The 23,816-nt window shown below is 42.3% G+C and overlaps 2 protein-coding genes across 3 annotated transcripts; both read left to right on the forward strand.

Annotated features, from left to right (window-relative positions):
- The first annotated feature begins 2,090 nt into the window (after positions 1-2,090).
- las1l (LAS1 like ribosome biogenesis factor) lies at positions 2,091-4,274 on the forward strand. The gene has a single exon (XM_038290537.1). The coding sequence runs from the start codon at positions 2,247-2,249 to the stop codon at positions 3,924-3,926; it is 1,680 nt and encodes a 559-aa protein (XP_038146465.1). The 5' UTR covers positions 2,091-2,246; the 3' UTR covers positions 3,927-4,274.
- Positions 4,275-9,403: 5,129 nt separating this feature from the next.
- On the forward strand, positions 9,404-11,987 carry crebzf (CREB/ATF bZIP transcription factor). Of its 2 annotated transcripts, XM_038290550.1 has the most exons (4): positions 9,404-9,517; positions 10,344-11,160; positions 11,298-11,372; positions 11,678-11,987. In XM_038290550.1, the coding sequence occupies exons 2-3, from the start codon at positions 10,403-10,405 to the stop codon at positions 11,305-11,307; spliced, it is 768 nt and encodes a 255-aa protein (XP_038146478.1). In that variant the 5' UTR covers positions 9,404-9,517; positions 10,344-10,402; the 3' UTR covers positions 11,308-11,372; positions 11,678-11,987. The 2 variants fall into 2 exon arrangements, with proteins under 2 accessions (XP_038146478.1, XP_038146488.1); XM_038290560.1 differs by lacking the exons at positions 11,298-11,372; positions 11,678-11,987 and having other exon boundaries at positions 10,344-10,899; positions 11,000-11,141.
- Positions 11,988-23,816: the final 11,829 nt, after the last annotated feature.

Genomic DNA, 23,816 nt, shown 5'->3' on the forward strand with positions numbered 1-23,816 from the left:
GTTGCATATTTAATGCAATCCATCAAAACATGATCCATGTTTTTTTTTTCACAACCCTCACATAAATCATTTTTTCTCTTCCCTAGTACAAACTAAAACTCATTCAAGCAGGTATGTCCAGTTCTTAATCTAGTATAAATTATCTCTTCCTTTCTGCTTCTTTCATCATCATTTTTAACAATTACAGATTTTTGAACCCCATATAATCTTCTCCCTTTCTTATCTTCATCCCAATTATTGATTTTCCTTCCCCTTTCCTAAACGGGATCTGATCTCTATTCTGCTTTCCTAAAGCCTTTAGCTAACTTGTCTGCTATTTCATTTCCTCTCACCCTTTCATGTGCTGGAAACCAACAGAACTGAACATATATTCCATACCTAAATAACCTAAACAAACTCTGATTAATTTCTAGTACAAGGTCTTTCCTATTATTTCCTCCTGAATGAATGCTTTCTATTGCAGCTTTAGAATCTGTGCAAATCACCACCCTGTCCGGTCTGACCTCCTCCACCCACTGGAAACTAATAATAATTACTACCATTTCTGCTGTGTATATAGATAAAAGGTCTGTTAATCTTTTGCATATATCAAACTCTGGAATGAATATCTCTATTCCCACATTTCCCTTTCAATTTGTTGAACCATCTGTGTACATTTTTAAAAACTATAATACAATTGTCTAGTTTTAACCCCAACTTCATTATGTTTCCATTCTCTTTTCATTTCATGTATTTTCTTGTCAACTTTTGTTTCTGGAAACAACCATGGTGGTACAGCAATGACTGGGTTATTTTTAGAGAATATCTCATATATTTTTGCCCATTCATTCACAGTCCAGTCATTGCCAGCAGCTCACTGCTTGGGGTCCTGTCCACCAGACTGACGTGGCGCTTTCTGAACGTCTGATAAAATTGATGACAGCTGGGGAAAGACGACTCCTACATCTGCACGTCACCTGCCTGACCAGAATGACCCATTCCTGGACGTTTTCATGGATCTGGACTTTGTGGAGGACAGCGGTTCCCTGCTGCAAAATGTGATCCCAAGAATGGAATTCTTGCAAGACAGACCCAAAAACACTGTACTATGTATAATCTATTTCAGTTTCTCATCAAACCATAGTCCTAAAAATGTTATACATTTTACTTGCTCTAATTCTTGATTATAAATTTTAATTTTTAAGTCCTTGTTTTTTTTCGGAATAAATATCATTACTTTGTTTTTCCACAGAAAACTTCCATTCCCAGTGCAACGCCCATTTCAATTCCCGCCTTTCTTCTTCTCTGGGTTTTACTTTAAAATTAAGCAGCCATATTGACTCATTACCGCCGCCAGCTGGACTGGAGGGTGAACCGGAGTCTAAAGTCTTTTTGTGTTAAACAATGATCCTTCTTTGTTTTCACTCACATTAGCTCCAGATATTTTCAGCTGTTTAAATCATCAACCAGCGCAGCTTTCAGCTTCTTTTTTCTTTATGAAAACAGTTATTCATTCAAACACTGAATTATTTAGCTTCACAATTATTCGTCTACTTCATTTTAACTAAACCCCAAATCATATTTTATGTGGAAATATATATTTTTTAATCTTACTAAACAGCATGCAAACAAGTAAGTATATTTTGTATTGATTGTAGTGAATATTTTATAAAATGTATAAAAACCAAACTTCATGTAATTATGCTGCTTTAGGCTTGGAAAGCAGAACAGACAAGAGTAAAATTGTTTAAAGTATTATTATTTCATTATAATATGATATCTACTTGATGGGGGGGGCGCTGTAAAACAAGTAAACCTCTTAAAAGTATTTTTGTAAAAAGAAAATAGTAAAGTATATTAGTACGTAGTATGTATTTAGTTTGAAAACATTTTGGTTCATTTGAAGTCAAAGTAATCTGTTTAAAGCACCATAAAAATTTAATTCATTTAATTCTTAAATATTTGATTTATTTGATTTTTGACTGAAATCAGCTCCGAGTTTCCTGATTAAAACCTGCTGCTGGCTCTGGGACCACGTTACCATGGCAACAGAAACAGGGGTTCCGCTCCGGCCACCAGGGGGCAGCAGCGCAGGAGCGGTTCACGGTGTGGAACGCAATGATAATAGCTTAATGACGTCACTTCCGTAAGAAAACCAGCCTGACCGAGCAATATTCATGTGTTTGATGCCGCGGGGCTGAAATCCTCGCGGTTTATCTTCACGCGTGTCCGGGATCCGTGGGAAGGGAAGTTCCTCCGCCGCTGAGATGAAGAAGAGCAGCTCGGAGAAAAGGCGCCATGTTGTGGCGTGGATCACCAAGGCGGAGTGGGACCAGGTGCTGGACTACCTCTACTCCAAGGATCCCGCCCTGCAGAGGTTCGCGCTGAACAGGGTCTCTGCGTGGAAGGCCCGCTACGCCCACAGCACGCCCGTGGCCGTGGACTGCACGGCCGAACTGGTCCGGTGTCAGGTTCTGGAGCGGTCCGGTCAGCTGGGCGGGGATGAGCTGGTCCTCCTGTACGGGACGGCCCTGGTCCGGTTCGTTAACCTGATCACCGAGCGGAAGCAGGGGATGAAGGCCCAGCCTCTGAGGCGGCTGGCCGGGAGGCTGAACATCCCTGAGTGGGTGGTGGACCTGAGGCACGCGTTCACCCACAGGAAGCTGCCCACGCTCAGGTGGTGCAGGAAGGGCTGCAGGGTGGCCCTGGACTGGCTCCAGCAGGAGTACTGGTCCAGGCAGCTGGGAGGGGGGGCTGAGGAGGACTGGGAGGCCCAGTCTGATGGGGAGGAGGAGGAGGATGCTGAGAGGAGGCGGCAGGAGGAGCTGATGAGCAGGCAGAAGGAGATGGAGGCGTACAAGGCTGCCCGGGACCTGCTGGTGTCCTACGAGGAGGAGCGCTTCAAGACTCTGGACGGAGCCCAGGAGGAGCCGCCGCCATTCGCTGACCTCAGCTGGTTACTGGAGGAGATCAAGCAGGCGTCGCTGGAGTCCAGCCAGCTGCTGGTGGAGGTGCTGCTGGAGGACGGCTTCCTGGTTCCCACGGCCCAGCAGCTGGAAACCTTAGGCTGCGAGCCGCCCGAGAGCTCCGGCTCCTCGGAGCCCAGGATCCCCCCCGTCTTCCTCCGGTTCTGGCTCCCCCTGCTGAGGATGCTGCACTCCCCCTCCTTCATCCACCTGCTCCTGGAGAAGCTCCTCCTGGAGCTGAAGCTGCTGAGCAGCGGCCAGAACGAGCGGCGGCTGTTCTTCGTCTGCGCCTGGACCTCAGAGGTCATCCTCTGCAACAGCAACAAGTTCCAGTTCCGCTTCGAAAAGAAGATGCAGAAGAAGGCCCGGATGAAGGAGCGGATCTATGTGAACCGCATCCAGCTGCGGTGGCAGCAGCTGCTCTCTGCGTGTCTGGAGGCGCCCTGCGTCTACACGCCTCACCTGCTGCAGGTCATCCTGGATGACATGGAGCATCCGCTGCCTCAGGAAACCCAGCAGAAGCTGCTCCAGCTCTGCTCCATCTACACGCAGACGTCCAGCACGGAGCTCCGCCCCCCCAAGGAGCAGCAGCAGCAGCCCGTTTACACCCTGGAGAGTCTGCAGCAGCGCGGCCCTCTAAGGAGCAGCAGTGAGAGGAGCGAGGCCCCCGGCGACCCGAGAGGGGCCGAGGCCCTGGCTGAGAAGGCCAAGCTGCTCAGGGGTTCCCCCTGGCAGGTGTGCTTTGACAAGGTGCAGTGGAAGAACTTTCCTCTGGGGAAGGTTCCTGGGCAGCAAGACGATCCATCCTGCCTCATGGCGGAAACCTATTCAGCGATGGCGGTCTCTGAGCAGCCAATGGAGCTGGAGGGCAGCAGGAAGCAGGCGGCCCCGGGGGCCTCTGGGCTCACTAGAACCGCAGAAGGTCTCCTCTGGACCCAGAGTGACGTCAGCAGACTGAAATCTGGACTCAAGCTGTTTTGATCAGAGATGTGAAGCAAATAAAGTCGCTGTGGACCCCACAGACGACGAGTCAACAGACGCAGGCCCCGTGGGGGCCACAGGCGCCGTGGACCCCACAGACGGCCATCACAATCAGACTTAGAGGAGGAGCCGCTGGTTAAAGCTGACGTCAGAAAAACGTGGCGCTCTGCGGAGCTTCAGGAGGCGACGTTAAACAGCCTCTGATTGGCTCCTTTTAGAGGAAACATTTGTTTTCCATCCTTTCACTGCAACTAGATTTAGATTAAAAACCAAATAAAAACTGGTCCTTTGTTGTTTGTAATTTACTTTTGTTCTTTTATGTGGAATAAACTCTTTTTTTTACATGAACTCTTTCATGGTGACTGAAGGTTCATCAGACCGCTGCGTGAATAAAGCTGAATATCACAGAAAAGGAGCTTTAATTTGTTTTTATAAAAACAAACTAAAGGAAAGTTTTAAAATATTAAGAGGATTAAATGTATTATTGTATAAAAATGGTTTGTTTACTTTTATGATCCATGATTTTACTAAAATAAATGAATCTATCTGAAGGTTCAGAAATGATAATCTTACTTGGCAGATTAAGATTAAAACATTACAGAATATAGATATTTGTTTTCCAGAGGAAATCCACTCGGGACATGAAACATGTTTTAGTGTCAAACTCTGTTCCTTTGAAACTAATCTAAACAGCCGGTATCTTGTTAAGGAACCATCAGCTCAGATTATTCAATAAATCCACGGAAATATGAAACTGTTGGACGAACATTATGCCTGGATGGAGAAGATGTGACTAAATATAAAAAAATACATCAATATGTTTTCAGATCCTCTGGATTAGATCAGGGTTTGTTTTTCAGTTCTTATTCCAGATTAAAACAAAGAGATTGATTTATAAAGGGGAACTAATACAATCCAAAAATCTAAATAAATTTAATAAATTTTCCTTTAAATGTATTTTAAGTAAGACCGTTTTCCAAAAGAATAAGATTGTTGAAACAGGAAAAGAACTTATTTTATTTCAAGTTTAAAGAATATAATTATTTGGAGATGTATTCTACTGGCAGATAATCTCAGATTAAGGACAAACATTAAAGAAAGCTTTACTTGTTTTAGATCCGATCCTGCAGAGCAGCCGTGCTGCCAGCATTAGATCAGCTGCAGGACGTCACGATGCTGCTAACCATTATTTTACTAATCCTTTAATCTTATCGATAATTTTTTTGATTAATCGAGTAATAATCCAATAGCCAATGGTTCCTCAAAGAAGGCTTTTTACGAAATCAAACCAGATGAAGCTAAAACCTTTTCCACTTGAGGAGTTCTGGATTATAGACCAGATTGACTGAAGGAATTTTTTTTTATATTAAATGCAAAATGTTTATATAATTTTTTACAATCTTGGTATAATTGCAGGCCGTCCTGATGTTCTGTTCAAGTTAGAGGAAAGGCTGGATGGAGCAGAATAGAGGTTAGAGATAATAACCAGGTTTCAGTTTGGAAATAGTGGATTTAATTCAATTATCAGTTAATTCAACACAGCGTAGAACAGAAGACCAGTGAACAGCAGGATGGGATTTTTCCTTTTGAACAACAAGCATCATTTCTAATACTGCAAAGTAGATGCAATTAGCTGAGTTTAAATAGAAAACTTTTAACAATTATGTCTGGATTATTTGATTCAACTAACGATGGAAAGCGTGTTGCGAGCAGGTTCCTGGGGGCCCTATAAACTCTATTTACTTGTATGGTTAATACAACTATTCCTTATTTGTGCACATTAATTATGTTTTTGATAAAAATCCTTTGGCTAAAATGCCATCAGAATGCTGATAATATGAAGTCATCGTATAGAGACCCAAACCAACAGTGGAGGAAATGACAAGTTTAAAACCTCTGGAGGAGAGACTCAGCACTGCAGAAGATTCATTCATTTATTGTTAAAAAGAAAGATTTTGTTCTTTTCATGGTAGAAGTGATCAACTGTGGTGCTCAGACGACAAGAAAAACTGCAGAAAAAATCAAAATAATAGTGAAAGCTGCAGAAAAGTATCTTGAAGTTAGAAATTTAAACTTGGAAACAGTTGAAAGCATGATGGGAAAACCAGTAGGACCATCAGAGACTGCAGAGTGACGATAACTTAAAGATAAATTAGAAATCATGAGGGCGAATGTGACGTCAATTTACTTTGTTGGGTAAATTAAACGTTTTGTTTTTTCTGGGGGTGAGTCTTTTCCTTTTTCCTTGTTTTATTCCTTATCAGTTGGTGGCGGTAATGTAGCCTCGTGAGACCATCCTGATCTCGCGAGCTTTCAAGGTTTCACTCGCAGATCAGTCTGGAGACTCTCCGTTAAAGAAAATTTGGAGCCGTTCACCAAACGAACGTCCAATCAGCGTTGGCTTTGAGGCGGGTTGAGGTGTGACGCAACGAGAAGCGCGACAGTTCAGTCTAAAGAACATGGCGGCTTCAGCCGATGAAACTAGCGTTAGCGTGGCTATCGAGCAAGTTTTATCGGAATTACAGAGTATTTCTTCACTGAAAGAAGAGCAAAACACTGCTCTGGAGGCTTTTTTCAGAGGAAAAGATGTTTTTGCTCTTCTCCCGACTGGTTTCAGCAAGAGTTTGATCTATCAATTGGCTCTTCTTCGTCGTCGCTCTGTTAGTACGTCATATGCTTCGTTGATCTGATTGGTTTATTTGGCCCGTCTATCACCAACATAGGCCAATCAGCTAACCAGTATTTTTGCCCCTTCCCAAAATTACTTCAACGGAAGGTTTCCAGATGGATATGCGGAGCAAATCCATCTGGCGGAGTCAGGTTAGCGGTAATGCACTTTTCACTAGTTTGCCAACCGCCATAAAACCTCACAAGAAGAAGAAGAGGAAAGAGGGATTATTGATCAAGTTGAGGAAAATTGGCTTTTTTGGAAGAATTTATCATTGGATAGAGAACTTTTTAACAGAACGGAAAATACAGGTAAGAGTCTTTCAAGGAGAAATGAAATAGAAAACGGAACTCCACAAGGCAGTATTATAAGTCCTTTATTATTTTCAGTCATGATAAACGATGCATTTAAAGAAATAGAAAATGAATTGGGTTGTTCATTGTTTGTTATCTGGAAACGTGGAAAGAATATTACATTTATTGTAGGGAAAGTCCAAAAAGCCATTCATAAGATTGAGCAATGGTCTTACAAATGGAGTTTTAAATTTTCAGTAGATAAAACAAAAGTATTGCTTTTTACTCAGAAAAGAAACCAAGAAGTACAACTGAAGTTATATAATCAAGATCTAGAGAGAGTTAAGAAATTTAAATTCTTAGGAGTATAGTTTGATGAAAAAATATCCTGGAAAGTGCACATAGATAAGGTTATTGAAAAATTTAAAAAGATACTTAATATAATGAGATGTTTAGCTGGGTTTGAATGGGAGGAGATAGGAAAGCTATAAGATTAGTTTCTATAAATCTAATTAGGTCAACAGTTGATTATGGAAGTATAGTGTTTGGATCAGCATCGGAGACAGCACTGCGTTTGATAACTGGAGCAATTAGGACAACTTCAACATCAGCTTACAGGTGCAGGTTGGTGAAATGCCACTAGAACTGAGAAGAATGCAACCGTCATTAAAATACTGGCTTAATTTGCAAGGACACAATCCAAGCTGTCCTACACAGGTAACTTTACATCCCTGCAGTGAGAAAGAAAAAGCTGATAATAAATTATTTGGTCGGACAATTATTCAGAAAGCAACAGACTTAGGATTAAATCATTTAAACATTAGTCCAACTGTTCCTTTATCAATAACACCACCCTGGATTTTTACCTGAAATAATAGTAGATTTATCAATACTGGAAAGGAAAAATAGAAGCAAAATAAATATATTTAATTCTATAATAGTGGAGGAATATATAGAACAGTTTTATATTTATGTAAAAGTTTATTTGGATGCATCAAAGAGCCAATTAGGACAAACGGAAGTAGGTGTAATTATTCCAGAGTTTAAACTGCATATAGGGAGGAAATTAAACGAAGGGTTATCTGTTTATACGGCAGAAATGATTGCATTATTAGTTGCTAGAATGGATTGAGGGAGTAAAACCACTAAGAGCTGTTATATGTTCAGATTCAAGTTCTTCATTGATCAGTTTAAAAAGAAATCATTCAGAAAGCCGTCCAGATATTTTATTAGAAATTCAGCAAACACTGTATCATATTCAAATGATAGGGCTAACGGTAGTTTTTCTTTGGGTTCCTGCACATATAGGAGTGAAAGGAAATAATAAGAAAGCTAGAGAGTCGATAAACAAAAGTAACAGTGATATAAGAATGAATTGATATCAGTAAATCACAGTTTTATTAAAAGAAAGATTCAAGAAAAATGGCAAAAACAGAGCATATAAAAGGAATATGGCTTCACAGAATACAAAGGAAGGTTGGAGACGTTCACGGGAAAATCGGGAGGAACAGAATACAAGAAAGGATAATAACAAGACCGTGGTTTGGACATACAGGGCTTAATTCAACATTACAGTTGATGGGAAAACATGAAACAGGAAGTTGTGATGTGGGGAATTTGAAACGATAGAACATGTTATGCATAACTGTAGGAAATACCAAAGAACACAGCTGATAAGGAGTCTTGAAAAGGAAAAAGAGCAGAATTGTCTAATAAATATTTTAAGGAAAAGGACTTAAGGTTATAGAATTATGTTTCATTATTTATTAGTAACAGGTTTAGCGAGAAGAATATAGTTTGAGCATGTTGTCCTGATCCACACTCCTGACTGGTTGGTGGCGGTAATGCACCATATAGTTGTTTGCCAACCGGCAATAAATTCTACAAGAAGAAGAAGAAGAAGAAGAAGAAGAAGAAAGGAAAGCTACCGCTGCTAGCACATGAAGGGGTAAAAGGAAATGAAAAGGCAGACAAATTAGCAAAAAGGGCTTTAGAGGAGGCAATAAAAACAATTCCTTTAGGGAAAGGGGAAGGAAAATAATTTATTAAGAGGAAAGAAATTGAAAAATGGTGGAATGAAGATTAAAAAAGGAAGAAGATTGTATAAAGTACAAAAGTCAGTATTAAATAGAAATATTAATGACAGAAACCGAAGGGAAGAAATAATAATGATCAGATTAAGAGTAGGTCATACTTATTTAAAGGACAATTTATATTTAATAGGGAGGAAAAATAATGATAAATGTGAAGGATGTGGAGAGATAGAAACTGTAGAACACGTATTGATGAACTTTAAAACATCTGGACCTGAAAGGGAGAAATTGAGAAGAGTTGAAAGGACAGGCCAAGAATGGAGTCTTAAATGATTATTGGGAAATAAAAGAAATATAAAGGATATTTATAGATTAAGGAAAGCATTATTTATTTATCTTCAGAATACAAAATAAAAAAATAGAATTTAATAGATGTAAAACAGTGTTGCTACACACTCATGAACAGTAGGTGGCGGTATGCACCTTAAAGTCGCTTGCGATCCGCCATGATAGAAAAGAAGAAGAAGAAGAAAGGAAAGCTACCGCTGATCTTCGCTCAGGAACTCGCTGCCTCCTTCTCTCCTTTATCGGTTTGATGTAAATTAAAAATATTCATTTATATTTTATAGCTTTTGGTTCCTCCATTGCTTTCTATCGATAGAGTTTGATAGCAAGGGGCGCTACGTGTTTGTAGAGGGAACTGCTGCGTCATTAAGTCCTTGGTTTTTTTAGCTTCTTTTTCCGGCCTGAAGCTAAAGTTAGCATTAGCCACTCCGAGACAAGTCTATTTATAAAAACAGGCATTCATTTGCAGACTGTTGATCGTTTGCACCACTGCTATCATTTGCTGCCCGTATTGGCTGGAATATAACCGATTTATAGGTTTAAAAACGGGCTCCGTGCTAAAGGAAGCTAAGGCCTTCTGATGCTAATATGGGACCGGAAGTTAATAATGGAGGGAGAATTTATATAATGTTGGTTTTTATATTTATAATAACCGAGTTTTTACTCCGCCTTCTTCTAATAAACGCTGGATTAGCCTTTTCTGGATCAGAGGAAGCTAACAGCAGTTAGCAACGTTGGTTAAACGTCTTTCAGGTCACGTGATCAGTCAGACAGGAAGTGTCGTTGACTGGAGGAAGTTAAGCAGGTTCAGCTGCTAGTTGACTAGTTAAATCCTATTTATCAAAAATTACAGATTACATTAAAGCTTACAAGTTAGATTAAGATTAGGATTAAATGAACACAAAGGGATGTTTAACCTGCTGCAGATCATTTTCGGGATTAAATCAGAAATCAGACTGAATCAAACATTTCAGTGGCCATGATTATGTCACCAAGAGGAAGAATATATTTCAATCATATTTTTAGCTGTAAGGTTTACCCTTTAAGATTAATAATTTATTCTATGATGTTTCCACAGACTTGGATTGATAAGATCCTCTCTGGTGAAAAGGTCTGCGATCTATTCCTCAAATCACAATGATCACCAGGAGAAGGAGCCGTGCCACGGAGACGCCGTCTGAGGTGGAAGTGATGGAAGAGGTGGAAATGGGGCCAGATGTGCTCTGCCCATCCGAAGCGGCTGCTGCTGACCATCCAGATCCTGCAGGGATCCAGCTGGAAGACCTGTTTGAAGATCTGAGATGGTCTCTAGAAAAGGACGCTTCCTCCCCCCTGTTTGGCATTGACCTTACGGATCTAGAAGCATATGATGTCACCAACTCTGGGTTCGACAGCTCGTCCTGCACGTCTCCAGAGAGAAGGTCATCCGGTTCCAGGATGAAACACCGACAGAACCAGGCCAGCCACGTCATCAACAAGAACGCCATCGCTGCCAGGATGAATCGCCTGAAAAAGAAGGAATATGTCAGCAGCCTGGAGAAGCAAGTTGGCCTCCTTTCGACGGAGAACACGGCGCTCAAACAGGAGAACTGTGAGCTAACTAAGCGAGTGGAAGAGTTGGAAGATGAAAGCAGGTATCTGAGGGCTGTGCTGGCCAATGAGAGCATGTTAGCCCAACTCTTGTCCAGACTGAGCGGTGTGAATGGGATGAAATTATCTTCCTCACTTTTCCAGGGGCCTCTCTCTAACGACCATGATTATGCGTTGCCCAGGAAACGGGTGAAAGTGGAGGAGAAGGAGGCGTCTGCTGGCGTGTGCCTGCATGTGGACAAGAACCACGTGTCAGTGGAGTTCTGCACTAAGTGTGCAGCGAGCGCAAGCGCCTCGCTCCAAATGTAGGGTCAAGTACTTGTTTTCTCATATTGAGACTGTGCAGAACCTAATGGAGGAAGATTAGAGCCGCCTCACAGCTGCAGAATGTGCATGTCTGATGATATGATGATGGCACCTTACTGCTAAACCTTGTTGACAGTTTCTTCTAGGTTGTGGTTGCTCCACCATGGGGGATGAGTGGCTTTCTGATCACCTTCTCCTGCTTGGCGCCATGGTAAGGACCAGACTCTCACAGGCCTCAGCAGCAGCAGCTCTACTTTTCTATAGCAGTTAAAACTTCCTGTTTTATGGATCTTTGATCAGTTTTGCTTAATAGAACAGAATCAGATTGTTTAGTTATTTGTTTTTTTTTTGGTGTTTATTAAAATGATGGTAGGGGTCCACAAAGAGCGACCTTTGGAAAGCAGCTGAAAACTTCTGCTGCCAGTTTGGCTTTTCTAGAAGGATCTCTTTGTTAACCCGCACCTGGTTACAGAAGAACTCATTGATTTAGCGCCACCTTTTTTCTTTATGCTGAAGTTCTGACGATGGGAGATGAAGAAGCTGGACACGCAGCTGCAACGTGGCCCTGTATTTTTTTAAAGGTAGTATCGGTAACAAATGGTATCAGTAATCCAACCATCACCTCATTCTACTTGTGTAGCTCTGGATGGTATCTGCAGAGCTTCAGCTCTCTGAGCACCTCCCTTCATTCTGTTATATTGTACTTAAAAAAATGAAACTGACATAACAGCTAAGTTTAATTTCATTATAAATATTTTTTCTTTTGGTGAAAATGCTCTGAGAAATGTTGGACAAATAAATCTCATCTTCTTTGTAAAATACCAAATATCTAGTGAGTCTGGTTGTTTGCTGTTGATATTAATGCATCTCTTTTCTCTTTCTGAACAGCAAGCTCTGCCGCTAAAGGTCTTAACTTTCCCTGAACTTTGGGTCCAGTCTGGTAAAGGTTGTCAGAACAAATAAAGGATGAAAGGTTGATTTCTATGGCGAGGGAACGGTTAACAGGAATCTATTTCTGCCACCAACTCCTCGGCAAAGAGAGGTGCTGAAATGCATCTTAGTTCAAACTTTGATCCAGATGCAGGAAAATCCAGCTGTTAAAGTTAAAGACTCGAATGTTAGAGGAAAATGCTCTGGGTCAAATGCTCTGACTAAAGATGGTGGCAGCAGCCAGCCATCTGCTGCTGGTTCTCCTTCAATCTGGTGGTGTTAATTAGGGCTGCAACAACGAATCGATAAAATCGATAAAAATCGACTTTTAAAAGCGTTGGCAAAGAATTTCATCATCGATTAGTTGTGTCGCGCGATTATTGCGTCATCCGCCGCGCCGTCATCACTGCCTCTTGACTGAAAGAGGAAGGAAAAAAAATACGGCAGAGCGAGTCAGCGCCGCAGGAGCAGTGTTGCCAACTCCGCGACTTTTCAGACCCCTCCAGCGACTATTTTTCAAAAAAGCCACTAGCGACAAATCTGGCGACTTTTTTCGGTGTCACTGGTGGCTTTTGGAGACTCTTACGTGAAAGCATGTATCATTCCTACTCTGCCGTGGGGCGCCTCCCCCACCCCAACCGCGTTTTCCCGCAGGAGTCCCTCTCAGTCAGAGCCTCAGCGTCCAGACTGCAAATGAAGCGCGCATGCACCGGGATTGACGGCGCAAATTGATCACAATAATTAAAATAGCCTGCGCTTTGTAAAGTGAAAAAAGTGATAACATGCAACTTTTTTCAAAAGAAATTAACATGGCACGGAACCACCATGTTTGTTTGGTTTTAAAGTGGGGAAACGTTACGTTAGTTTCTCAGGTAGCTCATCTGATGCTTTCCTTATCTTGTTAGTAGGTTACAGACAGTGATAAGGTTGGCTACTTATTTTACTTTAAATTTCATTTGAACTACCTTAAGCAGCGTTTACATTTACTTTATAAATAAATTAACTTGCAAATTATGAGGGCAAGACTTTTAAAGTTTAAATCTGGCAAAGATAAAGTAAAGATGATCCTGCAATTTATAGAAGTAAAGCAGAATAAAATCCAGCAAGATCAGTAATATGTCAATTAATTATCTGCCACATTCCCATGTAAATATCTGTCTTTGGAGGATGTGTTTTTTAGCACCCCTAGTTCTCTCATTTTTATTCCAAATACAATTTATAATTTGAATCACAGGCTATTTTTATCTCTATGGTTCAGTATTTCTCAAGTAGCAACTTTAACTGCTGTACTTTCCTGTCTTAAAAGGCAGCCCTCTTCTAGTCTAAAAAAACTCATTTGTTGAAATGGGGGGGCCTATTGTTTGAACCCCTTAGAGGCTTTTAAAAACAAAAATGTCTTTTTTTGCGCTTTATGAAACAAAGTAGCCTATATTTTGTGGATGTACAGCTACATTTCTCATGTAAGTTTGCGTAGTTTTAACACAAACATTTATTTTTCATATTGCACCAGGACAGTTAATGAGCAACCTGTACTTGTGTGCTTGTTTGTTCCGTCTAAGATGTTTATTTTGGAATAAAGAGGTTAGTATAAAAAATATTTTTTGTCCGATTCATCGATTAATCGAAAAAATAATCGGCTGATTCATCGATTTTTAAAATAATCGTTAGTTGCAGCCCTAGTTTGCATTATTGCAGAATAATATTTAGCAGCAAACACTTTGATGAAATAATTTTGCTCTTTAGAAGTGGGGTCAGTCTTCAGGCTGCTGAGGAAGAAACAGCTGATTGGCTGATCCACCACCAGCGGTCAACAGGAATATGGAAAGACCTCTTAAACAATCATATGATTATATTGATTAGAGATGAGATGAACATCATCGCCTCTCGGGCTGAGAGCGTCACCTCTGGTGATTTGGTTTAATGGATGAGCAGAAAAATATTCATGAAGAAAAAAACAAATTATATGAGGGAATTTATAGTATTACAGAATATGGAGAAATCTGTTCAGAAGTCAACCCATAGTACAATAATATACAGCATTTATTAGTGATGGTTCATGAGGCGTCATTCCACTGAATACTGACACCTTCTGGCCATTTAACATCACTACAGGCAGCCTCTGCCTGAACTGACTGATTAGATGACCTGGAAGGATTTAATCCACTGTTTGCTGGAATGGATTATTTCTTATCTTTGTTTAAATTAAATATCTTTGATATTTTTAGATGCAATCCATAGATGTGAGGTAGTGATGGTTAATGAGGCGTCTAGAGGCCAAACTATTGATCCTACGTTGATTCTGTCCTTCAGAATACTGACACCTGCTGGACATTTAAAGACACTACAGACAGCTGATTGGACAGACTCAACTGAATTGATTTGATGACCTAGTACCTAGCACAATGATATTTAAGTTATTGAAGTTTATATTGTATTATTTTTTAATATCTGTATTTAAATTAAAAATATATTTTTAGATGCAGCCAATAAATAATGTAAAATTTATCATAACGTGAAAATTTTGGGGAAAATGAATGAGGATGCTTGTGCACTAGGATTTTAAATCATAATTTTAAAACAAGTACAATAAAAATAGTAAATAAACTAAGAGTCAGTTTGAAATGAACTTTAACTCATAAGTTGAGTGATAAATGAGAGGAAAAGGATGAGACAACCAGAAAATTAAAATAAAAACTGACTGAATCGTTCCTTTTCCTTTTAGGCTCCAACATTCTTGATCATTTAAATGATATGAGATTGAATATATATTTTTAGCAGATGTATCATGTTGGTAGAAATGTTTTTAAACCCAGTTTAGTGAGTCCGTTAGTCAGAAAAACCTCCTGGATCGGACACATGACTTTCTGGAGACGACACGCACCGATGCAGCTCTATGGGCTCCATGCAGCACCCACGCATCGCTCTCAATGGAGCCATTACTAGTGTGAAGATATAACAGGAAAATTTAGGTGAACATGTGTGTTTGTGGACAAGGATTTATTATTTGAAATAACCAGAGTAAGAAGAGCAAACTAAGAACTGAGGAAGATGATGAAACAAGAACATTAAATATGAGATCAGATGGTCCCACTCAGCTGAAACCTTTGAGCTGCTCCACATTTCCTCATTCATTTGGTGAAAAACTGCAAAACATCAGAGATTGTTTTGGCAGAAGTGCTTATAAACAGCTTAGTGTGTCTGGACCCATCACTGGTCTGGATCCATCAGTAGTCTGGATCCATCACTAGTCTGGATCCATCACTGGTCTGGATCCATCAGTAGTCTGTACCCATCACTGGCCTGGACCCATCACTGGTCTGGATCCATCACTAGCCTGGACCCATCACTGGCCTGGACCCATCACTGGCCTGGACCCATCACTGGTCTGGATCCATCAGTAGTCTGGATCCATCACTAGTCTGGATCCATCACTGGTCTGGATCCATCAGTAGTCTGTACCCATCACTGGCGTGGACCCATCACTGGTCTGGATCCATCACTAGCCTGGACCCATCACTGGCCTGGACCCATCACTGGTCTGGATCCATCAGTAGTCTGGATCCATCACTAGTCTGGACCCATCACTGGTCTGGATCCATCAGTAGTCTGTACCCATCACTGGCCTGGACCCATCACTGGTCTGGATCCATCACTGGCCTGGACCCATCACTGGTCTGGATCCATCAGTAGTCTGGATCCATCAGTAGTCTGGATCCATCACTAGTCTGGACCCATCACTGGTCTGGATCCATCAGTAGTCTGTACCCATCACTGGCCTGGACCCATCACTGGTCTGGATCCATCACTAGCCTGGACCCATCACTGGCCTGGACCCATCACTGGTCTGGATCCATCAGTAGTCTGGACCCATCACTAGTCTGGATCCATCACTAGCCTGGACCCATCACTGGCCTGGACCCATCACTGGTCTGGATCCATCAGTAGTCTGGATCCATCACTGGTCTGGATCCATCACTAGCCTGGACCCATCACTGGTCTGGATCCATCACTAGTCTGGATCCATCACTAGCCTGGATCCATCACTAGCCTGGACCCATCACTGGCCTGGATCCATCACTGGCCTGGACCCATCACTGGTCTGGATCCATCACTAGTCTGGATCCATCACTAGCCTGGATCCATCACTAGCCTGGATCCATCACTAGCCTGGACCCATCACTGGCCTGGACCCATCACTAGTCTGGATCCATCACTAGCCTGGATCCATCACTAGCCTGGATCCATCACTAGCCTGGACCCATCACTGGCCTGGATCCATCACTGGCCTGGACCCATCACTGGTCTGGATCCATCACTAGTCTGGATCCATCACTAGCCTGGATCCATCACTAGCCTGGATCCATCACTAGCCTGGACCCATCACTGGCCTGGACCCATCACTGGTCTGGATCCATCAGTAGTCTGGATCCATCACTGGTCTGGATCCATCACTCTGACTGGCTGGTAGTTTCTCTCCTTCCAGGCTGTAAAAACAGGAGAAGACGCATCAATCTGCGTCTTCCTTCTTCATCCTTTGTTGGTTTGAACAGATGGAGGCGCCTTAAACAAGCAGAAAGAGGTGATGATACAGATCTATTTCAAATAGACGAAGCAGTGAAGTCATTTATGCTCTAAACCAGTGGTCCCCAACCTTTTTCGCCCCACGGACCGATTATATGTCAGACAATATTTTCACCGACCGGCGGCGGGGGGGGGGGGTTAAATATGATCAAATAAAATGATACAACTGGCATAAAATAAAATACAAATAGCATAAAAACATAACTCATCATTATGCTGAATTAGTGGGAGCCCTGAGCTTGTTTCTCCGAAACAAGCCGGTCCCATCTGGGTGTAATCGGAGACAATGAAACACATAGTGTGCTCCTGATGTCCAGTCTGCTCCGTTGCTTACCGTATTTTCACGACCATAAGGCGCACCGTACTAAAAGGCGCAGTCTCAGTTATGTGTCCCATTTCTGTATTTAACACACACATAAGGCGCACCGGACTATAGGGCGCATTTTTTATATACAGGTACATGTCCTCTACTACCTTTAAATACCTCTACTGCGTATTTAAAAATACAGCGGGGGCAAAACTGCGTATGACTGTGCTTTATTCATGTATTTATTACAAAGTATTAATCAAACCTGGCAGCTGGCCGTGAGACAGACACATCGCAGATGACAGAGCGCTGTGATCACTCCTAAATTAACTTAAAATCCTGAAACCTGCCGACGGAATATGTTCGCTTTTATTACCGGTATCCTGGTGCCTGCAGTTTAAATTATTTAGTTGAAAAACACCTGCCAGCCACCGCGGTGAACCCGGAGGCTGCCCAGCCTAGAGGCTGCTGATGAAAGGATTTCTCCTGTCGGCGCACCGCTGGTATGTGGGGGTCTGAGCGCCTCCGACAGAAATACAGGTGCTGGTCATATAATTAGAATATCATGAAAAAATAGATTGATTTCAGTAATTCCATTTAAAAAGTGAAACTTGTATATTATATTCATACATTACATACAAACTCATATATTTCAGATGTTTATTTTGTTTAATTTTGATGATTACAAATGACAACAAATGAAAATCTCAAATTCATCATATCAGAAAATTAGAATATTACTGAAGACCAATAAAAACAAAGGATTTATAGAAATGTTGGCCAACTGAAAAGTATGAACATGAAAAGTATGAGCATGTACAGCACTCAGTATTTAGTTGGGCCTCCTTTGGCCTGTATTACTGCAGCAATGCGGCGTGGCATGGAGTCGATCAGTCTGTGGCACTGCTCAGGTGTTATGATAGCCCAGGTTGCTCTAATAGTGGCTTTTAGCTCTTCTGAATTGTTGGGTCTGGTGTATTGCATCTTCTTCTTCACAATACCCCATAGATTTTCTATGGGGTTAAGGTCAGGAGAGTTTGCTGGCCAATTAAGAACAGGGATACCATGGTCCTTCAACCAGGTACTGGTAGCTTTGGCACTGTGTGCAGGTGCCAAGTCCTGTTGGAAAATGAAATCTGCATCTCCAAAAAGTTGGTCAGCTGCAGGAAGCATGAAGTGCTCTAAAACTTCCTGGTATGTGGCTGCGTTGACCCTGGACCTCAGAAAACACAATGGACCAACACCAGCAGATGACATGGCACCCCAAACCATCACTGACTGTGGAAACTTTACACTGGACTTCAAGCAACGTGGATGAAGTGCCTCTCTTCTTTTCCTCCAGACTCTGGGACCTTGATTTCCAAAGGAAATGCAAAATTTACTTTCATCAGAGAACATGACTTTGGACCACTCACCAGCAGTCCAGTCCTGTTTCTCTTTAGCCCAGGCAAGACGCTTCTGACGCTGTCTGTGGTTCAAGAGTGGCTTGACACAAGGAATGCGACAGCAGAAACCCATGTCTTTCATACGTCTGTGTGTGGTGGTTCTTGAAGCACTCACTCCAGCTGCAGTCCACTCTTTGTGAATCTCCCCCACATTTTTGAAGGGGTTTTGTTTCACAATCCTCTCCAGGGTGCGGTTATCTCTCTTGCTTGTACACTTTTTTCGACCACATCTTTTCCTTCCCTTCGCCTCTCTATTAATGTGCTTGGACACTGAGCTCTGTGAACAGCCAGCCTCTTTAGCGATGACCTTTTGTGTCTTGCCCTCCTTGTGCAAGGTGTCGATGGTCGTCTTTTGGACAACTGTCAAGTCAGCAGTCTTCCCCATGATTGTGTAGCCTATAGAACTAGACTGAAAGACCATTTAAAGGCTTTTGCAGGTGGTTTGAGTTAATTAGCTGATTAGAGTGTGGCACCAGGGGCCATCAATTTTGAACCTTTTCACAATATTCTAATTTTCTGATATGATGAATTTGAGATTTTCATTTTTTGTCATTTGTAATCATCAAAATTAAACCAAATAAACATCTGAAATATATGAGTTTGTATGTAATGTATGAATATAATATACAAGTTTCACTTTTTAAATGGAATTACTGAAATCAATCTACTTTTTCATGATATTCTAATTTTATGACCAGCACCTGTAGATAATCTGGATGAACTGACTGCAATTATGAAGTTTTCAGGTGGACTTTCTCACTTAAAAACATATTAAAACTACTTTATTCCCACTGATCACAGCAAATATAGCTGCAGGATTTAGATTATTTAGATGAAAAAACACCTGCCAGCCGCCGCGGTGAAGAGGAGGAGACCCGCCCAGAGGCTGCTGTTGAATTAAGTTTTCAGGTAGAAAAATAGAGCGGGGGCAAAACTGAGTATGATTGTGCTTTATTCATGTATTTATTACAAAGTATTAATCAAACCCATCAAAGTCATCCTCCTCTGTTTCTGAATTAAACAGCTGCGCTAAATCAGACATGCCAGTTTCCCCTTCTTCGCTGTCAGAGTCACTTTCCGTGCAGCGCGGCTCCTCAGAAATAATGCCGGCTTTTGCAAAAGCTTGAACAACAGAGCCAGCAGACACTTTAGTCCAAGCATCAACAATCCATCCGCTAACGGTGGTGTAACTTGCCCGGCGCTGCCTTCCACTTTTCCTGAAACTGTGGTCTCCGTCTGTCATCCATCGCTCCCACGCCGCTCGCAGCCTTACTTTGAACGGCCGCTTCACACCGATGTCGAGCGGTTGAAGTTCCTTTGTCAGACCCCCCGGGATAACGGCGAGCACAGCGTTCATTTGATTCACCTTTTTTTCACATCAGCTGTGAGATGGGCACGCAGTCACAGATTAACAGAGATGGTGATGCGTGGAAAAAACCACCTGGTCTCCTCACATACACCTACCTCAGCTACGCTTTCATCATCTCCTCATCCATCCAGCCTTTTTCATTTGCGTTAATATCATATGTCATCAGAGCGCTGTGTCTGTCTCGCTGTCAGCTCCCAGATCAGCTTCTCTGATTGGTTGATGCGGCGCGTCCAGCAGCAAAACTTAAATTTTTCCATCTCGAGCAGCAGCAGCGCGTTGGCAGATGCTTAAACGCTCCCGACGCGCTGCGCCTGCTGCTCAAAACGCGCTGCGGGACCTTTTGCTGCACCTATACGCGCGTCAACCATTGACTTTGCATGTAAACACGCTGCTTCTGCTGCACCTGCTGGGTCCGGTTCACACCAATGTCGAGCGGTTGAATAACAGCGAGCACAGCGTTAATTTGTTTCCCCATGTTTTTCACATCAGCTGTGAGATGGGCACACATGGAGTTACATATTAACAGCGATGGTGATGAGTGGGAAAAAAACACCTGGTCTCCTTACATTCAGCCACTCTTTCATCATCTCCTCAATGAGGTGGTCTCAAAAGTCGCAGTTACAACACACATAGGGCGCACCGCACCAAAGGGCGCACCGCACATTTTAAGGGAAAAAAAAGACGTTTAAGTGCGCCTTATAGTCGTGAAAATACGGTAGTTTTGGTCGCTGTAACCGCAGAAAATCCCGCTTCACAAACATAGGATGTTGGAAAGGGAAGCAGGGTTTTCAGTGCTTTTGTGGCGATCTCGGGATATTCTGCCTTGATTTTAATCCAGAACGCGGGCAGAGTTGTTGTCTGAAACAAAGTTTTAAGGCCTCCGTCATTTTCAATCTCCAGCAGTTGATCCTCTTTTGCCGTGGACAGACTCGATTCACATGGTTTGTTCACAAATGGATCGCGGATCCATTCTTTTGCAGTTCGGGGATCTTTTGTGGTTGGGAAGTACCACTCGAACTCTTTTAAAAGCACAGACAGGTGATTGTGCACCAGCTGTGAGAATGGTGGTTCAGGCTCAGTCTCTTCTAAAATCCCTGCTAATGTTTGAAACATGTCAAATATCCCGCTGTTCACTCGCCGTCCCCACAATTCCAGTTTGGCTTTAAATGCAGCTACTTTATCTGCTGCATTGAATACAGTTGTCATTTTCCTTTGAAGTGACAGCTTGAGTTCATTGAGCAGGTTGAATATATCACATAAGTAAGCGAGTTTTGCGACCCAGTCCTTGTCACTGAAATGTGCTGGCAGTGGTGACTTTTTTTCTGAAAGAAATCTCTGCTGCGGCACCCGCAAGTCAAACACTCTGTCCAACGACCTCCCTTTAGTTAGCCACCTTACTTCTGTGTGTAAGAGAAGGCATCGGTACTCTGCGCCCATCTCCTCTCAAAGCTGCTCGAACAGACGCGAGTTAAGGGCGTGTGCTTTGACGTGGTTAATAACTTTAACAACATCATTCAGTACGCTGTTTAGTTCAGGTGACATTTTTCGGCTAGCGAGCATTTCCCTGTGAAGGACACAGTGCGTGGCTTCACATTCAGGCGCAACCTCCTTAACCAGCGCCGTTAATCCAGAAAGCCGCCCAGTCATAGCAGCAGCTCTGTCTGTGCATATGCCGACACAAAAGGACCAATTCAGTTTACCTGAGATGTAATCATTCACGGACCTAAATAGTGCTTCGGCTGTGGTGTTGGTTGGCAACCATTGTGCACATAACATATCCTCATGTACATCCTCCTGATATATATATTGCACATAAACAAGTAGTATTGCCTTGTTGTTAATATCAGTAGACTCGTCAACCTGGATTGCATACCACGGCGATGTATTAATCCTCTCCAACAGTTGTGTCTCAATGTCCTCTGCTATTTCATTTATTTGCCTAGTGACGGTTGAAGCCGAAAGAGGAACCTGTGCTATCTTCTTAACTGCGGCCTCTCCTAGAAGTTCACGGTAAATGTCTTTTGCAGCGGGCAGGATCAATTCTTCACCAATAGTAAAAGGTTTCTTGGCCTTAGCAGTACGGTTAGCCACTAAGAACGATGCTCTCAGAGCACTCACATTTGTTGATGTGGTGGCCATCAGTACTTGCTTCTGTCTTTCTTGTTCATTTTTTTTTTCTTTCAAAAAAGTCCAAAGGTTTGTCTTTTAAGGCACGAAGCAGCTTTGAAGGCTTCATTGCCTCGTTTGCTAGCCTGTCGCCACATATTATGCAGAGTGGGTTCGGCGTGTGAGAATCACCTTGGGCGATAAATCCATATTTTATGTAGGACTCGTGATATTGTCTTTTAAATGCAGCTTTCATTTTCTTGGAAGTTGTAGCCTCTTCTTCTTTCTCCTCATTGGGCCTTTTCCCCTTTCCAAAGGAGCTGTCCTAACAGGTCTGTTTCTTACTCATTTTAGCTAGCTTTAGGTGTTTTGACTGGATTAACATATCACGTGACCTGAATTGACCTGTGTCAAGGGGCACAGATTAACCGACTCATGTAATACCCTAATTTTTAAAATTTTTCAAAATAAAACATCACTCAGACAAATTATATATATATATATATATTTTATTTTTTTCTGTGCGGCCCGGTGGTTGGGGACCTCTGCTCTAAACAATCAAAGTGAGCAGGTAGTTTCAAATGTTTTAAAGCTGTTTTAAAACTTTATTTGACAAGTCTCATCATCAAACGTGTTTAATAATCTGAATCATAGGTTTATTTTCTACGGATTACCCCTGTGTGTGTTTGTGTTTCTTGTATCAACCAGAGAGGAAGGGCATCTCTACTGGGATCAGATCAAACTCCTCTGTCTGGCTCAGAGTCGCTCTAAGCTTTAAAATGGATTCTGCCAAAAGTTCACATGCAATAAATACCAATAATAACGTAATATGAAGACGCAATAAACACCAGGAGAGCTGTACTTCATACAGACGCCCATGAACTCATCATGAGGACGTTTAACGTGGGCAAACAGAGACCCGCTGGGCCCCAATACACGAGCGCTCCTGATTTCCCGCTGCCTCCCTCCTCCTCATGTGGACACAGCCACTGATTGGCTACTTTACAGGAAATCAGAATCTTTAGCTGTGAAGCGTTGCCAAGGTAACCCCAATAAACTGTCTTTCCCTTTCCAGCTTACAGTTGTTTTTTTTAAACTTTCTACACTAGAATCAGGTACCGTCACAGAACTGAATAACAGCGTTGACCAAAAGTTTATAAAACATCTTAATATGGAAGAATAAAGAAAGGATGAATGATATCAATACGGGGGGATCATCAGCTGAGAGGCGTGCCAACAGAGCGGCCATCTTGGGTCAGACCAAGCTGCTGTCAGAAACAACACACATCAATGGATGCTAATCATACTTTACGACTTCAGACACTCTGAATGCGATCAACTCTCAGCTGATTTCCAGATAATCTGGCTGACTGGAAACCAGGACGTTTCCCGGGTTACCAACTGACTGGTCCCAGTTATCCCTTTACTGGTCCCGGTTATCCTTTTACTGTTCCCGGTTATCCCTTTACTGGTCCCGGTTATCCCTTTACTGGTCCCGGTTATCATTTTATTGGTCCCGGTTATCCCTTTACTGGTCCTGGTTATCCCTTTATTGGTCCCGGTTATCACTTTACTGGTCCTGGTTATCCCTTTACTGGTCCTGGTTATCCCTTTACTGGTCCTGGTTATCCCTTTAGTGGTCCCGGTTATCCCTTTACTGGTCCCGGTTATCATTTTACTGGTCCCGGTTATCCCTTTACTGGTCCCGGTTATCCCTTTACTGGTCCCGGTTATCATTTTACTGGTCCCGGTTATCCCTTTACTGGTCCCGGTTATCCCTTTACTGGTCCCGGTTATCATTTTACTGGTCCCGGTTATCCCTTTACTGGTCCCGGTTATCCTTTTACTGTTCCCGGTTATCCCTTTACTGGTCCTGGTTATCATTTTATTGGTCCCGGTTATCCCTTTACTGGTCCT

Source organism: Cyprinodon tularosa, unplaced genomic scaffold, assembly GCF_016077235.1.
Source record: "Cyprinodon tularosa strain WSP-4 unplaced genomic scaffold, ASM1607723v1 ctg1075, whole genome shotgun sequence".
NCBI lineage: Eukaryota > Metazoa > Chordata > Actinopteri > Cyprinodontiformes > Cyprinodontidae > Cyprinodon > Cyprinodon tularosa.

Excerpts from the sequence above, each read along its gene's own strand:
- las1l (XM_038290537.1), top strand. The coding sequence starts at position 2,247 with ATGAAGAAGAGCAGCTCGGAGAAAAGGCGCCATGTTGTGGCGTGGATC.
- crebzf (XM_038290550.1), top strand. The coding sequence starts at position 10,403 with ATGATCACCAGGAGAAGGAGCCGTGCCACGGAGACGCCGTCTGAGGTG.